Below are 24,554 nucleotides of genomic sequence, written 5' to 3' on the forward strand. Positions count from 1 at the left end.
GTCTGGGCAGACCCTTATGTCCTCACTGAGTCCATTAAACTGGAATTCTTCCCAGGCAGACTGCTTTGCAGGATTATAATCTTAAAGATTACCAATGTGACTCTTACCTGATTGACCAGGAGGTGGGACTCCTGATGATCCTCTCGGTAGACATAAAAATACAGTAAGGACCGCTGCTTTGTTTCCTGAACAAGGCTCAATGGCAATTGGTTTAGGAGCGCCCTGAAAAAGAAGATCATTTTGTAATGTGTGATACAGACTATTTTCCATTTCTACTTTAATCTGAGGTCCAGTGATGCTAGCCTACACTGCTTTTCTCAGCTAGTCCCTCACATTTACAGACTGTACCATCCCACTTTAATTGACTTAAATATGGGCTTTAATAGACAACACTGCATATCTAATTTAATGGAAAAAATGATCACAAACAACAGAAAATTGTATTTATCAGTTTGTTTCTCAACAAACTTAGTGATGTGAACTTTAGTCACAGCAAACAGCAGCTTTTGATCAGACCTGGTACAGTGGAATCTGAGAGACAGTACCACAATGTTTCCCATATTTTCATAATACAAAAAACGGAGTGAAACAACTCCATCTCTGCATATCTCTATAATCTAGTTTCACTTCATGTCACCCAGTCTGTGTCACTCACAATGATGCTGATGACCCACCCAGCCATTTCTTTGATAACTATATCCATGTCTTTTTCTATGGCATCCATGGAATGCCCTCCTTTTCTGGCCTGCCCATCAACCAACAATCCTTCATTCTATCCCCCCAAAAGACTCACTTCTATCACTATGTCCACAAGAAGTGACTCAATAAAATAAAATAAAATAATAATAATAATAATAAATGGACAGATATAAACTTAGTCATAAATAAATCAGTTCATAAACATATACAAATCTTGTCATTCCCTCTTGGATTTTCCACAGCATCCTGTCTGTCTCCTTTGTTTGTTTTCTTTGGTTAGTGTGCGAGCTCTCTGGGGCAGGGACTCCCCAGATTTCATGTGATACACAGCAGTGAGCTCAGTGTCAACACTTAAATAATAAGTGTAGTAACTGTTGGCAAATGCTGTTTTTGTAGTGGACACCTCAATATGCTTTCTTTCATACAAAACCGAGACTACCATGGATTAGATCCACAAGGGGCTAGAGGCACTTTAGGCACCTAAGTTCAAAATTTATATCCTCAAGGTCCCTGCTCAGTTGTTGCTCAACCCTGTAGGTGCCTAAAGTACCTAGGCACTTAGGTTTCTGTTGGTGAAATACTCAAGGTGCCTAAATTTCTGCCAATGGACAAGTGCAAAATTGCCTAAATCCTGACATCACTGAGCTTCTCAGTGCCTAACCCCTGACAGGATCTTCAAACTAGGTGTTCCCTGCCTATCTTGTCGGTGGGCCTGCTCGAGTAGGTGTTCTCAGAGGCCATATACGGGATCAGACCTCCCACAAAACACAGCCAGCAGCAGCAGCAGGGATGGCCCCTAATACCAAAGAGCCCAGCGGTTAGAGCACTCAGAAGGAATGTGAGTGAGGTGGATTCAAATCCCCATTCTGCCTGATTTGGAGCAGGATCAAGATCCAAGTGAATGCCTCAAACACTGCACGATAGGCACTGGATAAGAGAAAAAAAATGATTCTGTTGGGTTTAAAGGCACGCACACCAAAAGGCTGACTTGGCTTAGGCGCCTAAAGGCAAGAGTTCATGTTTGTGAACCCTAAGTGGAGGGAGGCATTTCTCCCTGACCTAGAGTTAAGGACCTAACTCCCTTTGAGGGGTGGGTATTAGGTCACACCCTTCTCAGCATTTCCTCTTGGCTAGTTTAGTAGGCAACTTCCCTCCCAGCATATTGGCTTTAGTGAATCCCATTCTTAGGCTTGTAGCTCTCCTAATGCATCATATAGGGAACCTGGGTGCCTGACTTGGGGCTATGAAAGCCACCTGGGTTCAGGACACATTAGGTATTGTAGCACTGAGTCTACAGCTCCCTTTGTGGATCTAGCCCAATACTTGTCATGGCAATGGATTTGTGTAGTTATAAAGCTTTTTCCTTTTATTAATCTCATAAACCTGTTCATTTAAAATTAACTATCGGAATAAATGGTCGCAGCCATAGTCTTCTTGAGTAACCAAGCCTCAAGCCTCTAGCAACTGAAGGAACACAGAGCAGCATACAAAGCCAAAAAGCGATAAGGTTCTAAAAGGAGTATTTACAATTAGTCATGTTTCCATATTTTGTGATCACTAATTTCCCATTTCAGAGCTTAAATGTTTAATCAAGCACTGAGGATATTTCTGAAAATGTTAGGTCAAAATCAGCATAAGTATTCATTTCTCTTTCTTGTCTGTAAATATTTAGAGAGTGAGCCGGTCATGTTGCAAGGCGAAAGAGAGAAATCTGAATGTTTTGATTTGAGATTCAAAGCCACTAAACTTTTCCATTTACATGCAAAATACAAAGTATATATAAATGTCAACTGGTTCAAATATACTAAGAGGAATGATAGTTTAGGCAAGTTAAATATGCTGCAAACTACTGGATATAAAGGGAAGAAAACAAATTCACTTCCATCATGAAAATCAATTATTAGTTTCTATTTAACTACCTCCAAGTAACCAAAATTTATTACAGTTCAGTGGAGATAAGAATTGAGAGCAAACGGCAGTAAATTTAACAATAGATAAATGTTATTTTCAGTACACAGGTGGCAAATATTTTAGAGGCATTTTTGTAGATGTATTTAGTCTAATCTAGTCTAATTTAAGATTGGCATAATCTAGTGGATAACAAATCAAAATGTATTAAAATCCCTCACATCTGATGAATCCGCCTCCCCCCCAACCCCCTCCCCCACAACGTAAGAACAGTTATGATTTTTGTAGCATCTACAAAAGGAATGTAGATGAAATTCATCCAATTGCAGCAGTTAAATTCAAAATGAGACCTCTGTCATGCTTAGGCTTTTTGCTGGTCCTTTGAACAGGGGTCCAGGAGCAACTGATAAAAAACAGACCCAGATCCTCAGCTTGTGTAAACTGGTGTAACTCCACTGACTTCAGTAGAGCTATAATTATCCACACCAGCCAAGAATCTGACCTCTTATTTCCGGAGCTCTGGAGTCCTCTCCTGTCATAACAAAGACGTACAAGAAAAATAAAGGAGATATTTTAATGTTAGCTTCACTAGATTCATACACTAAAAAGAAATACCATTTTCATATCGGAAGAGTTTTCTTTTAAAGTTTCTACAACTGCATTACAAATCAAGGAGAATTGTATAAAAACTATAAGAGTAGTTATTATCATAATCAATATTTACTACAGTAGTGCCTAATCAACTAAGAAATGGGCCGTTTTGTGCTAGGCACTGTTCAGATAGAGTGGCAGACAGTTTGTGCCCCAAAGAGCTTACAGTTTAAATAGACAAGACTGGGGGGAAGGGCTATACCTTATGAGTAGAGTGAACAATATAATGGTGGCAAACATCACTTAGTCCTGGGGGAATTCTGCACCAAAAAAATTAAAAATTCTGCATACAATATTTTAAAATTCTTCAAAATTCTGCATATTTTATTTGTCAAAATAGGAATATATAATCACGCCAATTTTGGCAACTGATTTCAAAATACCAGTCAGCAAGTATGTTTGTAACAATACAGACAACAAAAAAGATTCAGGAAATGTTTTTTGACAAATAGATTCCTTACTAGGCATATTAATACAGAACTTTGAGTAATAATTCATTTAAACTACAATACAGAAACGTATTTTCCGCACCCCTTGGAAGCAGTGCAGAGGCTTGTGGGAGTCAAGGCTAATGGAGGAGCTGAGGGAGAGGGAAGTAATTGCTGGGAAGGAGCCTGGGAGTGAACCTGGAGCGTTGTTGGGTGTGGGTGGAAGAAGTATGGAACAGACTTTTTTGTGTGGGAGGGATTGTTAGATCCTGGCTGACTCCTGTTCTCTCCCATTCAGTCAGGTACATCTGCCTGTGTCCCTGAATCCTTACTCAGTCACCCCTTCTCCCTCCATCGCCATTTGTCCCTGCACTCCTCTCCCCATCCCCATGTGTCCCTGCACCCCCATTGAACCACCCCTTCCCCATGTGTCCCTGCACCCTCTTCCTCCATCCCACTGTGTTCTTGCACTCCCTCCTCCATCCCCATGAGTCCCTGAACACCCACTCAGCCACCCTCCTCCCTGTGTCCCTGCATCCCCCTCCCCTTTGTCCCCACGTGGCCCTGCACCCCTTGACCCTGTCCCCATGTGGCCCTGCACCCCTTGACCCTGTCCCCATGTGGTCCTGCACCCCCACTCAGCTACCCCATCCCCATGTGATCCTTTACCCCCACTCGGCCCTTGGCTCAATGTTGTCACCCCACTAGCTCCTGTGCCCCTGCCCCAGTCTGTCACCACCCCTACTAGCCATTCTGAACCCCACTCTATGTGACCCCCACCCCAGAGCCCCATGTGCCTCGCTCTGTCTTCTCCCCCATATCCCATGCCATATCCCTCCTCACTTGGCCCTGTGGCCAGGGTGCTCCAAGAAAGGCTGCCGCTGCCACTGCCCCTCCCTCTCCACAGCTGGCTGCTCTGGCCCAGAGCCAGCTGCCCTCTCGTCTGGCATCACAGCATCCCCTGGTGGGCAAAAGGTGTAACTGCAGCACCTCTCCATTAGAATCTATTTTCTGCAGAGAAAAAAATCTGCAGGTGACATGAATTGTGCGTGTGTACAGTGGCACAGAATTCCCCCAGGAATCAGTGTAGCGAGGACACCGTCCACCTGGCTCCCTCTTGTGGCCAAAGCATTTTCAATAGCATCCTCTATCTGCCCTCTTAGAAGATCCATGTAGATGTTCTCAGGGTAACCATCAGCCCGCCCCTGAAACTGAGTCAGTAGCCCAAAAGTAATTCAAGATAGTCCTCAGTGTCCCAAACTCAAGTTCCATCACAACACCAACATAGTTTCTACTATGCTTCCACTGACCATGTTGCCTTTATTCTGCCTAGCAGAAACCTAGCCTTCCAGTTCTGCCTTATTTCCTCTGTCAGCGTGCACTGGTTCTGAGAGGGAAGTTTCAGAGGTTGACAGACACACGATCAACCTCTGGAGCTCCTTTCCAGAAGGTGTTGTGAAGGCTAATACTATAATGGGGTTCAAAAGGGAGCTAGATAGCTTCATGGAAGATAGGTCCATCAATGGCTATTAGCCAGGATGGGCAGGTATGTTGTCCCTAGCCTCTGTTTGTCAGAAGCTGGGATTGGGTGACAGGGCATGGATCACTTGATGATAACCTGTCTGTTCATTCCCTTTGGGGCACCTGCCATTGGCCACTGTCAGCAGACAGGATACTGGGCTTGATGGACCTTTGGTCTGACCCAGTATAGCCGTTCTTATGTTCTTATATATACTCCTCTCATTCTGAAAGCTCCTCCCAATGGGCCAGCAGAGAGGGGAACCCTGCAATACAAAGTTCCAGCTCCAGGGCCCTTAAAGTAACAGTGTCCTGGTATCTTTCCATCCCACTGCTAACTCCACATCCTCTCTTCCAGTTTCGGCCAGTTCCTGAGCCTGTGCTCACACCAACATCCCTGGGACACAGTCTTCTGGTCCCCCTTAGGCTTAAAGGGACAGCATATCCCATTACAATCATGTTCATACAATAATATTTTTTTGCAGGAGTAGGTTTAGTTATGAATGGATGAGCTAAATGGATAGAAAAATGAAGGGAGAGGGGACACTGAAGGGAAAGGGGGCAAAAGGGAATGGGAAGGGGAGAAGAGGGTAAGAGAGGCAAGTGCGGAGTTAGACTGTATGCTAATAGGAAGTAGTTTGATGTAGTGGATCGGCCACTGGATCAGGATTCAGGAAACTTGAATTCTGTAGGCCCTGTCTATAGGCTATTATGTGACCTTGGCAAGGTCTTCACCTCTCTGTGCTTGTTTCTTTTAAACTTTGTCTATTTAGATTGTAAGCTCATTTGGCCAGGGAATGTCTCTCAGTGTGTGTTAGGACAATCTCAGTTAGAGTCTCTAGGTGCTACTGAAATACAAACAGTAAACAAAAATAAAAACAAATAAATAATTAACAGTAAATAAGCTTTTCTGGGCATGGACTGTCTTAATATATATCTGTACTGTGCACAGCACAATGGGGTCACAATCCTGATTGGGCCCTCATTTAAAACAAACAAAACAACTATTAGTAATAGTTGGTGTAAGCCACCTCTCCTGGCCTTCCCTCTTATTTGTGACAAACAAAATAACAACAATCTTAATCCCCTTATTAAGAAAGACAGTGAAAGTAAAATCTTTATTTGCAAAAGTAATTGTATGCAGGCACACAATTCCAAGAAACAAATTTACTATTATGCCTTTTATTTATTTGATGAAGAAAACATAAGTCAAAATTGATATATTTTGTATTGCTATTGTACTATAAAAGCTCCCATAAAACAAGCACTCTCCTTTTCTGTTTGGAGTTTGCACTAATTTCTTTCAAAACACGAATTGGTTCATATGATATTATTGTTAACCATTTTCACCAGAAGTTCATCCAAAATCAAACACAGTAGGAATTCTATTTTTGCCCTCCAAATGATGCATTTTTAATAGAATGTTAAGACTAAGAAAGCAGAGGCAGTATCTTACTGTAAGTCATTCAGATTCTCTAGCAAAAAACTATAGAAGCATAGAGCAAATGATAATAATTTAGATACCCTGAGGTTTGTCAGTTGTTTAAAGATAAATACATAATCATGAATCAAAGTTATTTCACAGTGACATAACATGTTCTCTGAAATGTGCAATTTATCATGCATTTTCCACAGCTTCTCTGGAAGAGATAAGGCATGTGTTTGTTTGCCCAAAGCACTTAGCTTCTGTGATTTATTTACTGGAATTGCCATATTTTACACAAAAAGGAGCAACTGTTATGTTGCACCAAAAGGCAGCAATGAGAATCAGAGTTAATAAAACATTAACCCTGGAAAATATAAGAAGCATACAGTTCTCTTACTAATCATCTTTCTTCTGATTTTAGACTATTTTTTAAAGAAAAGATGAACATGTTAGGATTATTTCATTTTTATTTTCCAAGTTTGTTCTTATTTTTAGTTAGGGTGCAAAAAGTCTTACTCTAACTTTATTCTGTCCATGATGCTTGCAAATGCACTGCTCTTCATATAAACAAATGAGTGAATAGTCTTCAAAGCAGTTGTCAGAACATTGTGGTTTATCCCTGGAAAGTTTGCACCCTGAAGTCATACCACATTGTATCCCAGGATAACAGCTCCTTCCACACCCATGTGGTTCCCAGGACTCCAACTTTCCCCCAGCACTCTTCCTGGTGTAGCTAAAAGGGGCACCAGGACTCAGCCCTTTTCCTGGTGCAGGAGACTGAACATAACACGTGATAGTATGTGAGAGTGATATTGCTGACATCACACCTCTCTCACAGATGGTGAAGGTGAAAGGGTGGGCATGTGGAATAGGGAGAGGAAGGGTGAGAGAAAGGGGAAAGGAAATCAAAAGGAAAGGTGAGTGAATGGTGGATTCTTTGTCCACTCCGAGTGTTTATTACAGAACAGTCTGAAAAAATTATTTATTTCCCCGAAAAAGGAGAGGTGACCACCATCGGTTTGGGAAGAGGAAAATCTAATATCCTACTAAAAATATTAGCTCTTAGATGTCTTGGAACAATCTGCTTTACAGTGACGACAGAAGGACATATTGTTTGAAATATTTCAGATATTTTTAAATGCACAAAACATAGCTCCATCAGTTTGGCAGTTTAGTAGTAATACAAATAAGCTGCCTCACAGAAATCAGCATTTAAAAATTCCAGCACAGTAAGAGGCTAGTAATGTGAAAGCGACAGTGAACTCAGCCTTATGCTGCTCAGCACTGACTCATCTGAGTGTCACAGCTGCAAGGGTGTTAAACTTTTGAAGGAGTTGCATCCAGGCATCTTTGGTGGGCAGCAAAAGACAGTGGATTTGAAGGGATGAAAGGAGTAAGGATAAGGGTGTGGAGACAGAGGGGAAGGATCTATGGATTTGCTGGAAGGATTGGGAGGGTCTCCCAACCATGAAAAAATCCTCATTATAGCCTAACTGGAGATTCCAATTTGATCATCAATGAAATTGTATTTGCTATTCTTACAAAGCCATGAAAATAGAACGTATAAAAGGTTTTGGATCAATCTACATTCAAAGAAGAGATGTCTTATCTAAGTGCTATAGGACTTGAAATTTTCAGTACTTTGTATTTTTTCCTGTTCAGGATTTTTAAGTTAGGTGCATCTAATTTTTAAAAGTGTATTATTATACCATAAAACAAATAAATCACGTAAGTCTAAATGGCTGCAATCTGATGCCAAAAATGCAATTAGAAAATTGAATCAGGGAAGTAAGGATTAATGTGGGTATGTTATACCTGTCAGCAGTAATAAGTATTTTGACAAGAACAGAATAAAGTTTGACAGTATGCACAAATACCGATCTGATATATGACAGAAATATTAAAAATGCAAACAACTATACATTAATAACTAACGTTTCTTAACTAAAATGGCTTAATGCCATTGTTATCAGAATTAATCTATAACTATAAATGAGTCTCTAACAGCTTAAATAACGTATTCTTTGCTGTTTAATCGTAATTTATATTGATGTGAAATTTAGCTTTTAATCATATTATTAAAACTGAATTAATTTGATGAACATCAAATGAAGTAAGCATGCTGGCTTGGCAAAAAAGTAATCAAGTGTGCAGATATGACAGAACTAACACTGGGATTCAAAGTCTCAGCTGCTATTTCCTGGAGTTCAGTGTGCAAGATCTGGGGGGAGAGAGGGATTGAGAAAAGGGAAGTTCTCTGCAGTCCTTTTGAAGAATTGAGTGATGCAGGATAGGAGGAACAGGGCAAGATAGGTGTTCATATTTTTATTTTCTATTATATCTAGGTTTTGATCCTGTGCCAATAACTGTGATATCCAAGTGCCTTTAAGAAGCCAATGTGGCTTGCAGTTTTTTTAAAAAAGGAGTAAAATGATTTAAAGGACACATCTTCAGACCATACCCAGCAGAACTACCTGGTTACTGGGTGAGGCAAGGGGGAAATGGAAAAGGCATCCTCCTCCCAAGTTCATAGATTGGCTGTGAAGCCATTTCATAGAGGCTACATCTGCTCCATTACTGAAGTAGCCTTGAGCATCCCTTAAATGGTTCCATCACATTGGGAGGAGAAGGATGTTGGACCTGTTGTATTAATTTAGAAGGAAGATATGGGTTAAAGGTGTTAACATAACCAAGTAGCTGTTCAACATTAAACAGTGTTAAACAAAGTCCAGGGTTTAGTATACAGATACCTTACCCCTACTTAGCACTATGGAAAACACACTATTAAAAATCTTTTAAATGTTTTATTAAAAATACAGAAAAAAAGAAAAACAATTAAAGCCTTTGAAATGTAAAGTATTAAATAAGGTTTTTATTTTAGCAACATTTTTATTCCCTTTCCCTGTAGATAGTTTTTGGAAGGCAACTCCCCCTTTTAGATGGTATTAAAGATTGGAATAACCATTCTTTTGGGAAAAAGTAGTCAGTTGAGATGCTGCTGCTGCTGCTGTTGTTAAATTTTAATTTTTAAAGGAAAAGCCCCCTCGTTTGACAGTTTTTTAGCTGGTATTAAAGGTGGTAATAATGTTATTTCAGGTGGTGTTTGGGATTTAGCTGTAGCTGGTAGTGGTGGTAAAGTTATTTGGTCCCCTTCTTCTTGGTCAGTTTTGGTTAGGAAACCTTTTAGGATCAGGATGAGGAAGGCCTGGTGTCCCAGGGAATGGTGGAGGTGTCAGCCCTGATGGGTAAGCTCACTCCAGTAGCAACTGTCTCTTCGTTTTGTTCTTTCATACTTTCCCCACAAGTTCTCTTTCTTAAAGGACCCTAAAAGGGAATAATGGGTGGTGAAGCTACACCGTGCCACATTATTTTGTCCACCAATTAGGCCTAATAGCTGACATACCAATTTTAGCTCATTGACTTTTGGATTCACATTTTCTGCTTTTGGCTCAGATTAACTTGGCCTTTTTGGTTAGAGTAATTCAGTTATTCTGTCTCCCTTTCATACCGTTCCCAGTCAACATTTGCTATTGTAGGTTATTGTGATACTTTATGAACTGTTACATACTTTTTACACAATTCAGATAAATGTATAGGCCCAGCTGTCACAACAGACCACATCCAATGGCTTGCCTCTGCCCTGCCCCTGTTGACTTCCAGCATGCTGCTATGCAGAGGGACCCCACAAAGGTAAGCTCTGTGCCATAAGAATGAAGAAACACCCCTTGTGTTCCCCTCTCAATACAAGCCCCTCCCCTTTGCAGCAGAGCCACATTACTTCCACTGCCACAGGAATAATCACAGCCACAGAGGAGGGTGGGAGCTCAAAACTGAGGCAAAGGGAATGATGTGTATAGTTGAAAACTAAAATACAGTAAGTAGGTTCTGTTTTCTTACAATGCCAATATTACTGCACATTGCCATCCTAACCATTAGTTGTATAGTAATGTTAATTATTTACTTATTTAATATTTTTCTGCCCACCCAAAAGTGCTGGCTCACTTTTGTTTCTTAAAAAAAAAAAGTAGAAAATGAATAATTTATGACAATGCACCTATTACAAAAAAGCTTTCACCAGACACAATCTATGCACCAGGAGGAATGTTCTTGGGGAAATACTGCAACAGAATATTTAAGCAAGGACAGAGCCTGGGCATAGATTTGGGGGCTGGCGTAGGAATCAATAACAAATCTCTGTAGGCCACTAGGTTTCCACTCTAATCACAAGCATCCACTAATGATTTCCCTTTAATCCATGAGATGCAGTTTCTTCCTTACGCAGTTAGCCAATAGAACTCCTTCTTTCAGACTAACCTACGAGAATGGTACTGAGCCTGATTATAATCAATTCTATACCGTAGCTTCGTTCAAATGAGGATTTCTCAGTGATTTACAACTTTAATTTATTAAGCCCAACTAACCCCGATCAGGTAGGTAAGTATTATTACACATTTTAAAGCAGTTGTGCTAGAGGAGACTCTCTGGAGCTTCTTATAATTCTGCCACCAAGCTAAAGGGAGCGTTGAGATGATTTCCCTGCCTCTACAACTTAGTCATCCCTGCCAGAGACGATTTATCTTGAGGGCTCATAAAAATACTTCTGATAAGCACATTTTTGCCTTCAGAATGAACCAATTTGCCCTTATGGAAAGTCCTATGGTTTGTAATAGGGATTAAACCAATAGGGTATATAGAAATATAATAGGACTCTGAAGAAATTACTCTAAAACCCTACAATAGAAAATCTAATAGAGAATGATATCCTTTCTATATGTGTTTCTGAACCATCCAACAGATTTCTTTTAGCAGGGATATAATTCTTTAGTTTGATTCAAAACATGCATAGAGATATTATAATTTATCAATAAGTTCTATAGTAATTTCCGACAAGGGAATGCCAGCTATTTGAAACAAAAAAAAAAAAAATAAAAACGTACCCGAGGCAAAGATCATTTGTCCATTATCACACAGATCATCATTGGTTACTCTCTTGTGCAGGCTACCTATGCCACAGGCTACACAGCAGAAGGGAAAGCAGGCTCTGCAAATCCACCGCTTCCCAACTCCTATCATAGGTGGGAGGAAGAGGGCAGGTATTGGTTCCATCCTATCCAACTTGCTAGCAAGCCTAATTGTGCCTGCATCCCATGTGATCCATGCTGTGCCAGGTATAGGCCCAGCACAGTTTACTTCCTACCTGCAGTAACAAGTAGACTGGAGGCAAATTGTGATTCTGAGTCACACACTGCTTCCTGGGTTGCTCCAGAGGTAGCACAACTACTCACCGCCCCTTGTTCAAAGCAGACCATCTAGCTCATAGTGAGTCAAAACAAAAACCAGAAGCCCTAAATAATGATCTCCTGCTCTAACCACTAGAGACAAACTTCACTCTCCTGTCCTAGAATCACTAAAAATGAGTAAAATTTGACCAGTATTTAGAAAATCTATGCCAGTTAGCAAATGCCCTGGACGTATCTGGTTACTTTTTAATTGCCTGCAAAATTGGAAAGGAAAGGCAGTATACCATAAGTCATCCAAAATACACTTTCAGTTAACTTTTCTGTGGCAATGTCTTATAATATTCTTTTGTAACCTCCTGACCATATACAATATGCCTGGTGAATGACAAATTAAAACATTTATACCTGGAACTGTAATAATAAAAAAGAAGTAAATTAAGACACACTATGAAAACGAACTGTCAGCAGAAAAGAATAAAGTGCAAACTTGGCAATATTCTTAATGCAGAAAAAAATGCTAATGGCACCAGCATAACAAATGACTTTCTGCCATGACTACTATACAGATCAGTCTACTGAATGTATATAAGACACGGACCAAACCTCTGAAGGCGTGAGATAGCTTTTATTCCTACTGTCCTTGCACTGTTCCAAGGGAAGACCTAAATTTTGTATTTCGGAACCTAAAATATTCTAAAATAATTTTTCCCAATAGGTTAAAGAAAAATTTATGAGCATGGATCATATTTCAAAATAGCAGAGCATAATATATTACAAGTGAATCTGTGTATTTGGATACAGTGGGCCAAATTATGGCTGCTCCAGTGTGGGTGGGGAGGAGGAAGGCACAATGAGACTTTTCTATCCCAAGGGACAAGGGAAAAGGTCAGTGCGGGGGCCAAGAGGAGTCATAAATGTGCTGCATGCCCTAGCAACAGAAGCATGCATGAAACGGACTAGCATGTTGGCAGCACAAGCAGCTTTAGAGATGGCACGTCTAAGTGGGGCAATGGCAGAAGTATTGGAGACCTGGATAAACCTTTTAAAAAGTGTTGCAAGAGGCATCTCTCACTATCCTTTCTCCAGCAAGTCTGGAGTCATTCTGCTTCCTTGGAGGTATAACTGGATCCAGTATTTCTTGTGTCGCAGAGTTTAACTCAAATACTTAAAAAATACAGTGAATTGTAAGGTATAGACAGAGGACAAAAATAAACTTCAGATCTTCAGCTAATGAAAATCAGCACAGCTTCATTGATATCTAAAGAGCCACACAAATATATAGCAGCTGGGAATCTGACAATATATAATTTGTTTTGTAAACAATTTTATTGAAAAATTCTGCAATACCTAAATCCACGTACCACCAATTAATGTTGCTTTCAAAGGTTGTTACCTATCAAAATTATATTATTTATTATTTTACACTATTCACAAGCGTGCTAGACACTTGCACAGGACACAAGTCCCTGCCCTAAAGTACCTAATACTGAAAACACTTAGGTACTTGACAGGTTTCAGAGTAACAGCCGTGTTAGTCTGTATTCGCAAAAAGAAAAGGAGTACTTGTGGCACCTTAGAGACTAACCAATTTATTTGAGCATAAGCTTTCGTGAGCTACAGCTCACTTCATCGGATGCAACTGATGCAAGCTCACGAAAGCTTATGCTCAAATAAATTGGTTAGTCTCTAAGGTGCCACAAGTACTCCTTTTCTTTTAGGTACTTGAGTAACTACTCACATGAGTTGTCCAATTGAAACAAATAGGATTACTCACATGGATGAAATTACTCATGTGCCTGAGTGTTTGCAGGATTGCGTTCCTAATGATAGATATGACAGAGAAATGAAGAAATAATACATTCTAGGAAGATGATAGCAGAATGAAAAAAAACATTAGCAAGATATTTGATTGCATTAATACTCAGTTTGACATGATAGTTGGTGATTTTTATTTATTTATTTTTTGGTTGTATTTGAGGCAGGGAAGTTGATTTAATGTACTAATTTAAAAAAAAAATGCAAGCACTCCTTTTTTGCAAGTACTACAAATTTTGCATCATTTGTACCTTAGAGCCACAGTTACTGTGTTAGCTGTTGGTAGAATCTGTTTTACTAAATCAAGATAGTTGGTATTTGATCAACACATTTTGGACCTCATTCTCATTTACACTTAGGTTCCTTTGGAAATCAGGACCTTTATGTATTACATACATACACTTTGAGGCCATGTGCAGTACATAATTAATATAAATAAGCAAATCTTTACCTCAGTGTCAGAACTTTCTTTAGAAAGTGAAGCATTTAACAGTGTCCCAGCCATGCAGTTAGCTCAGATTTCTTGTTCAATGCCACTTAAAATTAATGATCAGTGCCTGGGAAACGATCCCTTTAGTCTGATTATACTTGCACTCCTTTATTAACTCCCAGATGGGCCTGCTAATCATTATCTAATTGATTAAGTCTTTGAGGAACCGTCTGCCACTAGGTGTGGTCCATTACATACATCTGGATGTTTAGATTTTTTTTCTAAGAGGGAGTACAGATAAACAAAGCCACCAATATTGTAGGAGGGAAAATATATTTGCTATAAAAAGAGCACTGTAACACTCACAATTTTTGTTTCATTAAACTTTAACAAATGTTTGTCATTCCATTTCATGCAATTTTTCACAGCCTAAATTGTACACTGCAAATATGATCACATTTAAACTCTACAGAAACATGCATTTGCAGAGTTTTGATACACAAGAAATAATTCCTCAAAAACTGGCCAATATTCATTGCAGATTGCCCATTTTTGCTCAAGTACTGACTGATTTTCAATACAGCTATTTTTTGTGTGAAAGTTCACATATCAGATAATTATTCAGTGAAAATGCCCATTTTTGAGTTTGAAGTGAATAGTTAAATTTCAAGTAGTTTTACATTTCATTACATATATTCTCCCCACTGCTAACTAAAATGCTTTCCCTCTCCCTGTTTCTGCACCTAAAGTGGATCCATTACCAGTAGCATTACCAGTGAATGGTTATGCTGTATTGTAATTAGCATCAGAACACATTCTAGATTTGCATTATTGTTTATCTACTTTAATTTATTTCAGAAATTACTGACATTATACTAATGTAGTAAGTCTTCCAGTTTCTCCAAAATATTTTTTCCTTCATCTCCCTGCTCTTGTGGTGCTCAGCACTGTTTTCTTCATGGAAATAAATGCCACATATCAAATGTCACTGGCTAATACAATCAGCAGAAGGAGCCGGATCTTATTTACTTAAACAAGGGCAGAGATGTGAGATCAATCATCAAACAGATGTTATTTGTGAAATTGAAGGTATTCATGATGATTGCTAGTATAGAAACCAAGCATTGTAAAATATTCTCAACAAATGCTCTTTTATTAACAACCAATGTGACCACAATATTCTGCATTACTCTCTACCCGCCATCAAGTGATCAGCCTTGCATATTTTCTTTCTGGCTATTTGGTTTCAATTATAACTGCGAGATAGGATTTCTATTGGTCTTTTAAGATACTGTATCACTGCCAATACCAGTCATCCAGTAACTGACACATACTGTACTCATTCAACACTAAAATCTAGCTTATTTCATTTCCCCCCTCCTGTCAGCAGCCACTCAAATCAGTGATTCCCTGTTCAACAACAGTGAAAAACAGAAACCCACTGTTAATTCTTGTGGTTGGAGCAACAGTATGAAAATAACAGTGGCTACTAAATGCCAGTTCCAGCCTCTTCAGCAATTAAACCACTCTTCTTTCTCAGTAGCCTTTGTGAAACATATGAGTCAGTCAAAAAACATCTTCTGACTGACTAGTCATATTGCATCAATAGTTTTAAAATGAGTTTGTTTATTTCTAGGTTGGGGCACGCTGGTGGAGGGTCTAGGACTCTGGGGCTCATCACAGCAGCCTGGGCTCCTAGGGCAGCTCTTACTACTGCCCAGCTCCAGCTTCTGGCCTGGCCGGGGTGGGGCCTTGGAGGAAAGAGAAAGAGTATGGGGTAGGGCTTCCTGGTGAGGGGCTCAAAGGCCCACCTCAGCCACCCCCTATCTCCCTGGGAAGAAGCAGACATGGAGTGGTGCCACAGGGAATCCGGGACAAATGCTGTCCCAGAATCATTCAGCCTGGGACTGGGACTTGAAATGTACATTTCGGGACTGTCCCGCCCAGTTAGGGATGGGTGGTCACTCTAATGGTTACGCACACTCAGAATCCCAGAACAGATTATTATTTCATTGTGCAACACAAATATTCTCCGCCTACTCCCTAAAAAGGCACAATTAAAGATTTTCAGATGTAAAATGGACATGTTCACAAGCACCCAAATATACCTCTGGAAAGAAAGAGTATCATCATTCTCTCACACTTGTCAAGAGAAGCCATATTTCATCATGCTTCCCTAACACACATTTTAAATAGGGATGTCATTCTACGAGGCCATTTTATCTTCCTCCCTCGTTGCCGGGAAATTTGAGGTTCCCTGGTAGCGGTAGGGCCTGGATCTTGGTGTACACAGAATCCAGTCTTACTGCACCAATTGTGGGAGCTAATTTGAGGTATGACAACCCAACAATGAAAAATAAATTTTAAATTCCTCAGATACACGTTGCTGATACTATATATACTGCAGTGAGGTATCCTATGCTTTATCCACCAACAGCAAATTAGGAACCAATTTATTTCCGTAGGCACAGAAATAAACAGATACACATATATAATAAGGATTGTTTCCACTTGTGCTTGTCCAAATCCTCTAGGCACAGTGTCAAGGCATAAAAACCCAAACAAACAAACCAAACAATCCAAATTATGTCAAAGACATGAAAAAGCAAAGCTCCTGAAAAATGTTCTCAATCCCAGGCAATATTGTTTCCCTCTCACTTCCAGAAAAAGCCTGTGAAAACAGGTTAGGCTTCTAGCAGCTTCTCAAGATAATCAAATACAGGCTTTAGTGGACCAAAATGGGTGGATAAACTTAATTCTAAAACAAACCTCTCAGAATGTGTCTTGGCACCAGACCTGTTTAAATCATGCAATATGGGATCAGATAGACCATATGATCACAAATGCCTCAAATTACCAGGATCCAACCCATTTGTGACTTTATGGGTCAAATCCAACATTTTAAACTTCAACTAGAAGTAATCTAAAAGTGAGTACAAGTCACAAAGCACAGGTGAGAAAGAGAGAGAGAGAGGCAGCAATGGCTAGTTGCTAGATCCCCAGATTGCTATTCAAGAGTTCCTGGCTGTGCTGCTGGCCTGCTGGGTGACACCGGGTCAGCCACTTCACCTCTCTGTGCCTCCATTTTCTCCTCTGTAAAATGGCAATAATGACACTCACCTCCTTTGTAATGCACTTCTACATTTACTGCTGAAAAGTGCTGTATAAGTGCTAGGTATTATTATTATGCACAGATGGAAACTATACTCAGCTAAGCATAAGGAAATTGAGAGATTGGAGGCAAGAAATAGTTCCTAATGAGTAAAAAGAAAAGGAGGACTTGTGGCACCTTAGAGACTAACCAATTTATCTGAGCATGAGCTTTCGTGAGCTACAGCTCACTTCATCGGATGCATACTGTGGAAATTGCAGAAGACATTATATACACAGACACCATGAAACAATACCTCCTCCCACCCCACTCTCCTGCTGGTAATAGCTTATCTAAAGTGATCATCAAGTTGGGCCATTTCCAGCACAAATCCAGGTTTTCTCACCCTCCGCCCCCCCACAGACAAACTCACTCTCTTGCTGGTAATAGCCCATCCAAAGTGACCACTGTCTTCACAATGTGTATGATAATCAAGGTGGGCCATTTCCTGCAGAAATCCAGGTTCTCTCACCCCTTCACCCCCCTCCAAAAACCACACACACAAACTCACTCTCCTGCTGGTAATAGCCTATCCAAAGTGACCACTCTCCTTACAACCTGCATGAAAATCAAAGTGGGCCATTTCCAGCACAAATCCAGGTTTTCTCACTCCCCCACCCCCATACACACAGAAACTTTTCCATGAGGGGCATAATGACAACATTTGGAATGTAGATGAAAACTTTTTGTACTGAGTTTCAGAAATATTTCACCTGTTTTTATCTTTGAGTGAGATGAAATATCTGATCATGTCAGTAATTACAGAATAAATGGTTGGGTTGTCATTTCATCCATATGATCATTTCAGCCTTTATAGCACTGTTGACTTTCACATACAAGCTCTATTTATAGATCCATAGGAGCTGCTTTTGTAGCCACTGTAAATGTTTCTTCATATAGCTATAGTTTTCCACCGTTTGTTCTATTTTTGGTCCTTTGAGAGTTTCCTAATCTGCTGTACATTCTTCAGTGAACTGCTGAGCAAGCTCAGGACGTTAATTGGATATATCACTATTTTTCTTGTAAGAGCTTCTTATTAATGGCTACTCCCGTAGATGGCATAGGTGTTAATCAATTTACATTTGTCCTTTTAAAAGTTAGATTCAGCCAAGTCTCTAATTAATCAGCTGTAAACACATAGGTTTTGGTAGCATCAGTTTCTTTCATTGTGATATAGAAAGCTTAGTCATACCCTTCATCAGCAATCCCTCGAGGTCGAGGATGATCTCTTTCACAGGTTTTATTTTTCATGGGTCCTTTGGTGACTGAGGAGTCCGATCCTTGAGCCACAGGCTCATTGGCAGACGTTGCAGGTGGTGTTGGAAGACAGGGTTGTTGCATGACAGTGTCTTTCCTTTCTTTTCTGGCATTTTTCTACAACCAGAGCAAGGTGATTTTCCTCAAAAGTGGACGTTCCTTCTCTGACAAGTCTTCACCGTTATCCCTATCCTGGGCTGCTGTCTCCCAGTCTGTGGTGTCAATGCCACATCTCTTGATGTTTATCCTGAGGGTGTATTTAAAGCATTTCTTTTGGCCTCCCTGTTTCCTTTCTCCATTGGTTCATACAGCAATTGTTTTAGTAAGCATATATCAGGCATGCGCACACAGTGCCCACTCCACCTCAGCTGGTGCTGGATAATCAGGGCCTCAACACTGAAGATGTTGGCCTCTGTGAGGACACTGACATTAGTGCAACAATCTTCAGACTTTATGTTGAGGATCTTCTGAAGAAAGTGCTGGTGCTGGTATTCCAGGTTTTTCAGGTATTTTCTATAGGCCAACCAAGTCTCACAGCCGTAGAGGAGAGTTGGGACTACCACCACTTTATAAACTAAAAGTCTAGTATGTGTTATGATGATGTGACTGTTGAACATCTGGCGAGACAGTCTGCCAAAGGCAAGGCTGACTCAGTGGACTGTGTGCTGAATCTCGACATCTATGTCTGCCCTCTGTGAGAGATGGCTGCCAAGATAGGCAAAGTAATCTACATTTTCCAGTTCTTCTTTGTCAATGTAGATCTTCCTTGCTGGGTCTGCTGAGCATGGACTGGCTGGTGGAGAACTTTTATTTTGCTGATGTTCAGAGTTAGTCCGAGGCTTTTGTAAGCTTCAGAGAAGCAATTAAGGGCTGTTTGTAGATCCTCCTTTGAGTGTGCAACTACAGCACAATCATCTGTGTACTGGAGTTCGGTTATTGTTGCTGATATTACTTTAGTTCTGGCATGGAGATGAGAAAGGTTGAAGAGGTTGCCGTCAGTCCAATATTGGATGCCAATGCCCTGTGGTAGACGGTCTTGGGTTAATGTTTTCATAGCTGCTAAGAAAATGGAGAAAAGGCTGGGTGCCAGTACACAGCCTTGGTTTATGCCAGTTTGGATGACAAAGGGCTCAGAGGTAGAGCCACTGCACAGGATGGAGGCAGTCATCTGGTCATAGTGGAGTCTTACAATGGTGATAAATTTGCTATATGTAGCTGCTGGTGTTGTTCTTGACATTTTTCCTGGATCTGCCTGGCTGTGAAAATCATGTTGATGATGGTTCATGATGGTCTGAAGCCACACTGGGACTCTGGAAGTACTTCCTCTGCAAGAGGGAGCGGGAGATTCAGTAAGATTCTAGCAAGAATTGTCCCAGCAATGGAGAGGAGGGCAATGCCTCAATAGTTGCCACAGTCGGCCCTGTCTCCCTTTTTGAAAATAGCGATGATGTTAGCATTACGTAAGTCAGCAGGGATTTCTTTGGTGCGCTAGATTTTGAGGAGCAGCAAATGAAGCTTCTTAGTGTTTCTTCCCCCACTTTCAGTACTTCAGATGGTATGCCCTCAGGACCTGATGCTTTATTGTTCTTCATTTGTTTAATTGCTTTGCAGACCTCCTCAGGTGTCGGTGGGTTGGCAAGAGTTCCCCAGAATGAGCGCTCAGGGATGGAATCAATGGTATTGTCAGTCACAATCGATTCTCGATTTAGAAGCTTTTGGTAGTGTTCCTTCCAGCGCTCTTTGATGGATTTGTTATCTTTAAGAAGGGTACTACCATCTTTGGATCTCAGAAGTGTGAGGCCACATGAGCTTGGTCTGTACAGTCTTTGTCTCACAAAAAAAGCTCCGCATAGCATGTCTGTCAGTGAATGCTTGGATTTCTTTTGCTTTGTCCTCCCACCATTTGTTTTTGATTTCTCAGATCGTCCTTTGAGCTTCAGCTTTCAGCTGATGGAAAAAGCTCTGCTTCTGACTGGATAGTGGTTGGTTTTGCCAGTCGCAGAAAGCTTTTCTCTTCTGGTCCAAAGGGGCTGTAATCTCAGTGTTGTTGCTGTTGTTGTTAAACCAGTCCTGATGGCGGCGGGTAGCAAGGTCAATGGATGCCTCATAAGCCTCATGGATAGTCTGTTTTAGGGCTTCCCAGTCTTCTTCAACTGTTGTGTTGTCATTTCCAGGTGTGCATATAGGTCAGTTTTTCACTGAGGAGTGTTTGGAAGTTCTCTTGGTGCACTGAGGATTGAAGTCTTTGGATGTTGTATTGCCCTCTGTGTGATTTGGATTGCTTTCTATGTTTTGGTGCAATCCTGATGGACATGACTGACCTCACCAGGCAGTGGTCAGTCCAGCAGTCATCAGCTCCTCTCAAGACATGGGTGATTTGGACATCTCTTAGATCCTGTATTTTTACATTGACACAGTCTAGGAGGTGCCACTGTTTTGAGCAGGGGTGTTGCCAAGTTGTTTTGTATTTGTTGCTTTGTCTGAATATTTTGTTTGTGATCACAAGGTCATGCTCTGCACATTTCTTGAGTAGAAGCATACCATTGGAATTGGTCTTGCCAACTCCTTCCTTCCTAATAGTACTACTCCATACATTAGAATCTCGGCCAACTCTTGCATTACAGTCCCCTAAGAGGATTATCTTATCTGTTTTTGGAATGGATGACAAAATTTTATCAAGGTCAGTGCAGGAGGATTATTTCTGTTTTTTTTCAGCGTGAAGTGTTGGTGCATATGCACTGATGATAGTGGCAAATGACTTATTGACCAATTGGATGCGGCAGGTCATAAGGAGCCCGTTGATGCAGATGGGGAGCTCAGTCAGGTGGTTGACTAGAAGGTTCTTGATTGCAAAGCCAACACCGTGTATTCACCTGTCGCTTGTGGTTTTCCTTTCTAGAAGAAAGTGTAACCGCCGTCCTCTTCCCTCAAGTGGCCTTCATCTGTACGTCTTGTTTTCCTGAGAGCAGCGATGTCGATGTTGTACCTCGAGAGTTCTCGGGCAACAATTGCTTCTTCTCGACGTGGTGGAGAAGCTTGCATATACTTAAGACCCTAACAGTGATGCCGTCAGGAGTCCTGTACTCCATGGAGGTAAGGTCCAAGACGAGGTGCCAGATAAAGTGCAGCCCAACACAACCTAGAATAAGACCTCAATGGCAGAACAGGTGGATGAAGCAGGATCACCTCTCAACGGCTGTGAAGGCAGATGAAGGCTGCAACAGAGGAGAAACCTCCAGTTGTCTTGGAGCTCCTTGCCACCAGACACAGGTGCCTCTTCCGCCAAGATTTGCGTGGCTGCTGGTGCGCAACAGCTCCCCACATTAAACTACTCACACGCAGGCTTCTTTCACAGGAAGAACTATTCCTCCACCCCTATCCATAAAAGTCCTGTGGAGATGAGGACAGGTGAAGTGATCATCAAGAGTCCCTAGTCACAGACTGTAGGTGCAGGTGGTGACCGTAAGATGATCGTCGTGTGCCCCTGGACTGGGACAGGAGGGCATTTTTGGCAGCAGTGGTCATGACTGAGTGGGCTTTTTTAGGAACCCCTTTTGCTCACCCCATATGGGGAAGAGGCTAGAAAAGGTGCCCCAAACACAGGCTATCCCACCATACCTGACTGGATAACCGTGTCCAAAGGGATCACTCCTAATGCGGTTGAAAAACAAAAACGTTTCTTGCAACTTGGAAAGTCCGTACCCTACTTGATGAATCAAAAAGTGAAAGACCCAAATGCAGAAGTCATACCTTTATGCTACCACTGTACACTTTTGGATCCAACTTTCCCTGCAACACAGAAAGTAATTTTAGAAAGACAAGAAATCACAGTCAAAAGTTTTTTTCTCCTGCTGATAATAGCTCATCTTAACTAATTAGCCTCTCACAGTTTGTATGGTAACTTCCAACTTATCTGTATGTGTATGTATATATCTATCTGTCTTACTATATGTTCCATTCTATGCATCCGATGAAGTGGGCTGTAGCCCACGAAAGCTTAGGCTGTAATAAATTTGTTAGTCTCTAAGGTGCCACAAGTACTCCTGTTCTTTTTGCGGATACAGACTAACATGGCTGCTACTCTGAAACCAGTCAAATATGGATTACTGGATTCTCTCCAGTGTATTCAAAGACATTGTTATTATGGAAGGACATCACAAATCTAAGGCATTCTGGTGCCTCCTGATGCTAAGCACTTACCACAGCCTGTGATGCATTCCATGGTTATTGTAAGTGAGGATAATGAAATAATACAGTCCTATGGTGGAAAACAATAGAAGAAAATATTCTTTGCAAATAAAATTCCTTTTTTCAAAGAAAACTATCAGTTTATTTGGTTTTTTCCTACATCCTGTGCCTTTTGTAAGATACGGGTGAATAAAAGCCTGATCTGCCTGGGATTGTAGAAACTGATGATCACTCAACAGCAATTATTATGTATGTTCTCTGGAGCCTTCTAACAATAACTTTGTCACTTAGTTCCCTTTTTTATGAGTTGATGTTGTTTCAGTTGTCTTTAGTCAGCTTGATTCCTAACAGCATTGTTGGTATTCTCTCCTACAGAACACTTATGTCTAGTTCCTGCAACCGTTATTCGTGTGACTAGATGTTGAGCACAATCTGCAGCTCTTTGTTAAAGACCCATTTACTGATGATGCATTGATAACGGCTCAGTTATTTTCTATATTTAAAAAAGGTGGTAAGTCACAGTTTTATTAAGAACAATTTGAAACACACAAGGGAAGAATCTTTGCAGGTCTACTTACAAATTGATAGCCTATTGATACATTCCTATATATATTCCTCGGTACTACACAGTAGGAGTTCAGAAGTCCCCTTCAGAGGATGGGCTGGTTTAAATCCCTCTCGGAGGTACAGTAATTCCTAATTCTTCCCAAATCCAGTTCAGTATCTGAATTTAACTACTCAAAACCACAAAAACCACTTACTGCCTTTAACACACCTGCCCACTGTTGCAATCTTGCATACAGAATAGTCTGTGTAGTGTCATGCTTATTCTGAAACCTAGCTCCTGCCTCTGCACAAAACTTGTATATGGAGCTGACTACATGCCCCCAAATCTAATGCCCTCGCCCACCGTCTCTGCCTCTGAGAGAGGAAGTTGCTGACACATGAGGAAGTTGATTCCTTTCTGGCCCATTGCCCTTTATATCCTGCACTCTACCCGAATCAAAAACTCTGCTTCAGTAAATCTCTCTGCTGCATTCAATCCTCGCCTACCGACCTAGACATCTCCCTTGGTCCTTCTTCTGTTCAGTTGTTCCCATCATATGCGCACAGAAGAACTAATTTAGAAATGTTTCAGAGTTTTTTAAAAAGTATTGGAACTCTAACTTGTATAATTTACACAAATAATATATCAGCATGCATTTGAGAGAGCAACTTTACTGTTCTGTGGCAAAGATAAGAGTCAGTCATGAAGGTCACCCCGAACCAGCATCAAGTATTCTGAATATGCTACGTATTTTACAAAAGAACTAATTTAGGAATATTTCAGTGATTTTTTTTAAACTTATGGCACTATTTCTTTTATCTGTCTACTGTAAAGCCAATGCCTTAGCTTCCATCAATTCAATTGCATAATGCCAAAAAAAGTGAACTTCTGTTCATACGTACACATATCTATGAAGCTATATGTGTGCCCACAAAAAAGTTATGAGTATGTGTGATTCTCTAATATGGATATATAATATTCACATGTATGCTAACATACATATTTATATGCATTATACTGGTATGTACTATGTGCGTTTGTGTGTGGGGTGTGTGTATATACACATACACGCAATATGATAAATGTGCAATATTAAATATAAAAATAAGTATTAATATTCTGTTAGAGTTTCAATATCAAGCAGGCTGACTCTACTGGGCCTTCTCTGTCTGTACAGGTTTCTCAAATTATTATCTGCCTTTGCAAGGAGTGCATTTACCATTCTTTGATGTGCATTTAATAAAGTAAATTTGTTTCTCTATACCACACATTGCTGGTTTTCATTTGTTGTTTGGT

General features: G+C 40.6%; 1 protein-coding gene across 2 annotated transcripts in view; it reads right to left on the bottom strand.

Moving 5' to 3' along the window:
* The window catches only part of ATRNL1 (attractin like 1), a 1,012,424-nt gene that overhangs the window by 88,577 nt on the left and 899,293 nt on the right, over positions 1 to 24,554 (bottom strand). For both annotated transcript variants that reach the window (XM_037904761.2, XM_043551194.1), the window contains exon 29: positions 108 to 222. In XM_037904761.2, coding sequence (XP_037760689.1) covers positions 108 to 222 — 115 coding nt within the window. The remainder of the gene's footprint in view (positions 1 to 107; positions 223 to 24,554) is intronic.

The sequence above is a fragment of the Chelonia mydas genome, chromosome 7, assembly GCF_015237465.2.
Source record: "Chelonia mydas isolate rCheMyd1 chromosome 7, rCheMyd1.pri.v2, whole genome shotgun sequence".
NCBI classification, from domain to species: Eukaryota; Metazoa; Chordata; order Testudines; family Cheloniidae; genus Chelonia; species Chelonia mydas.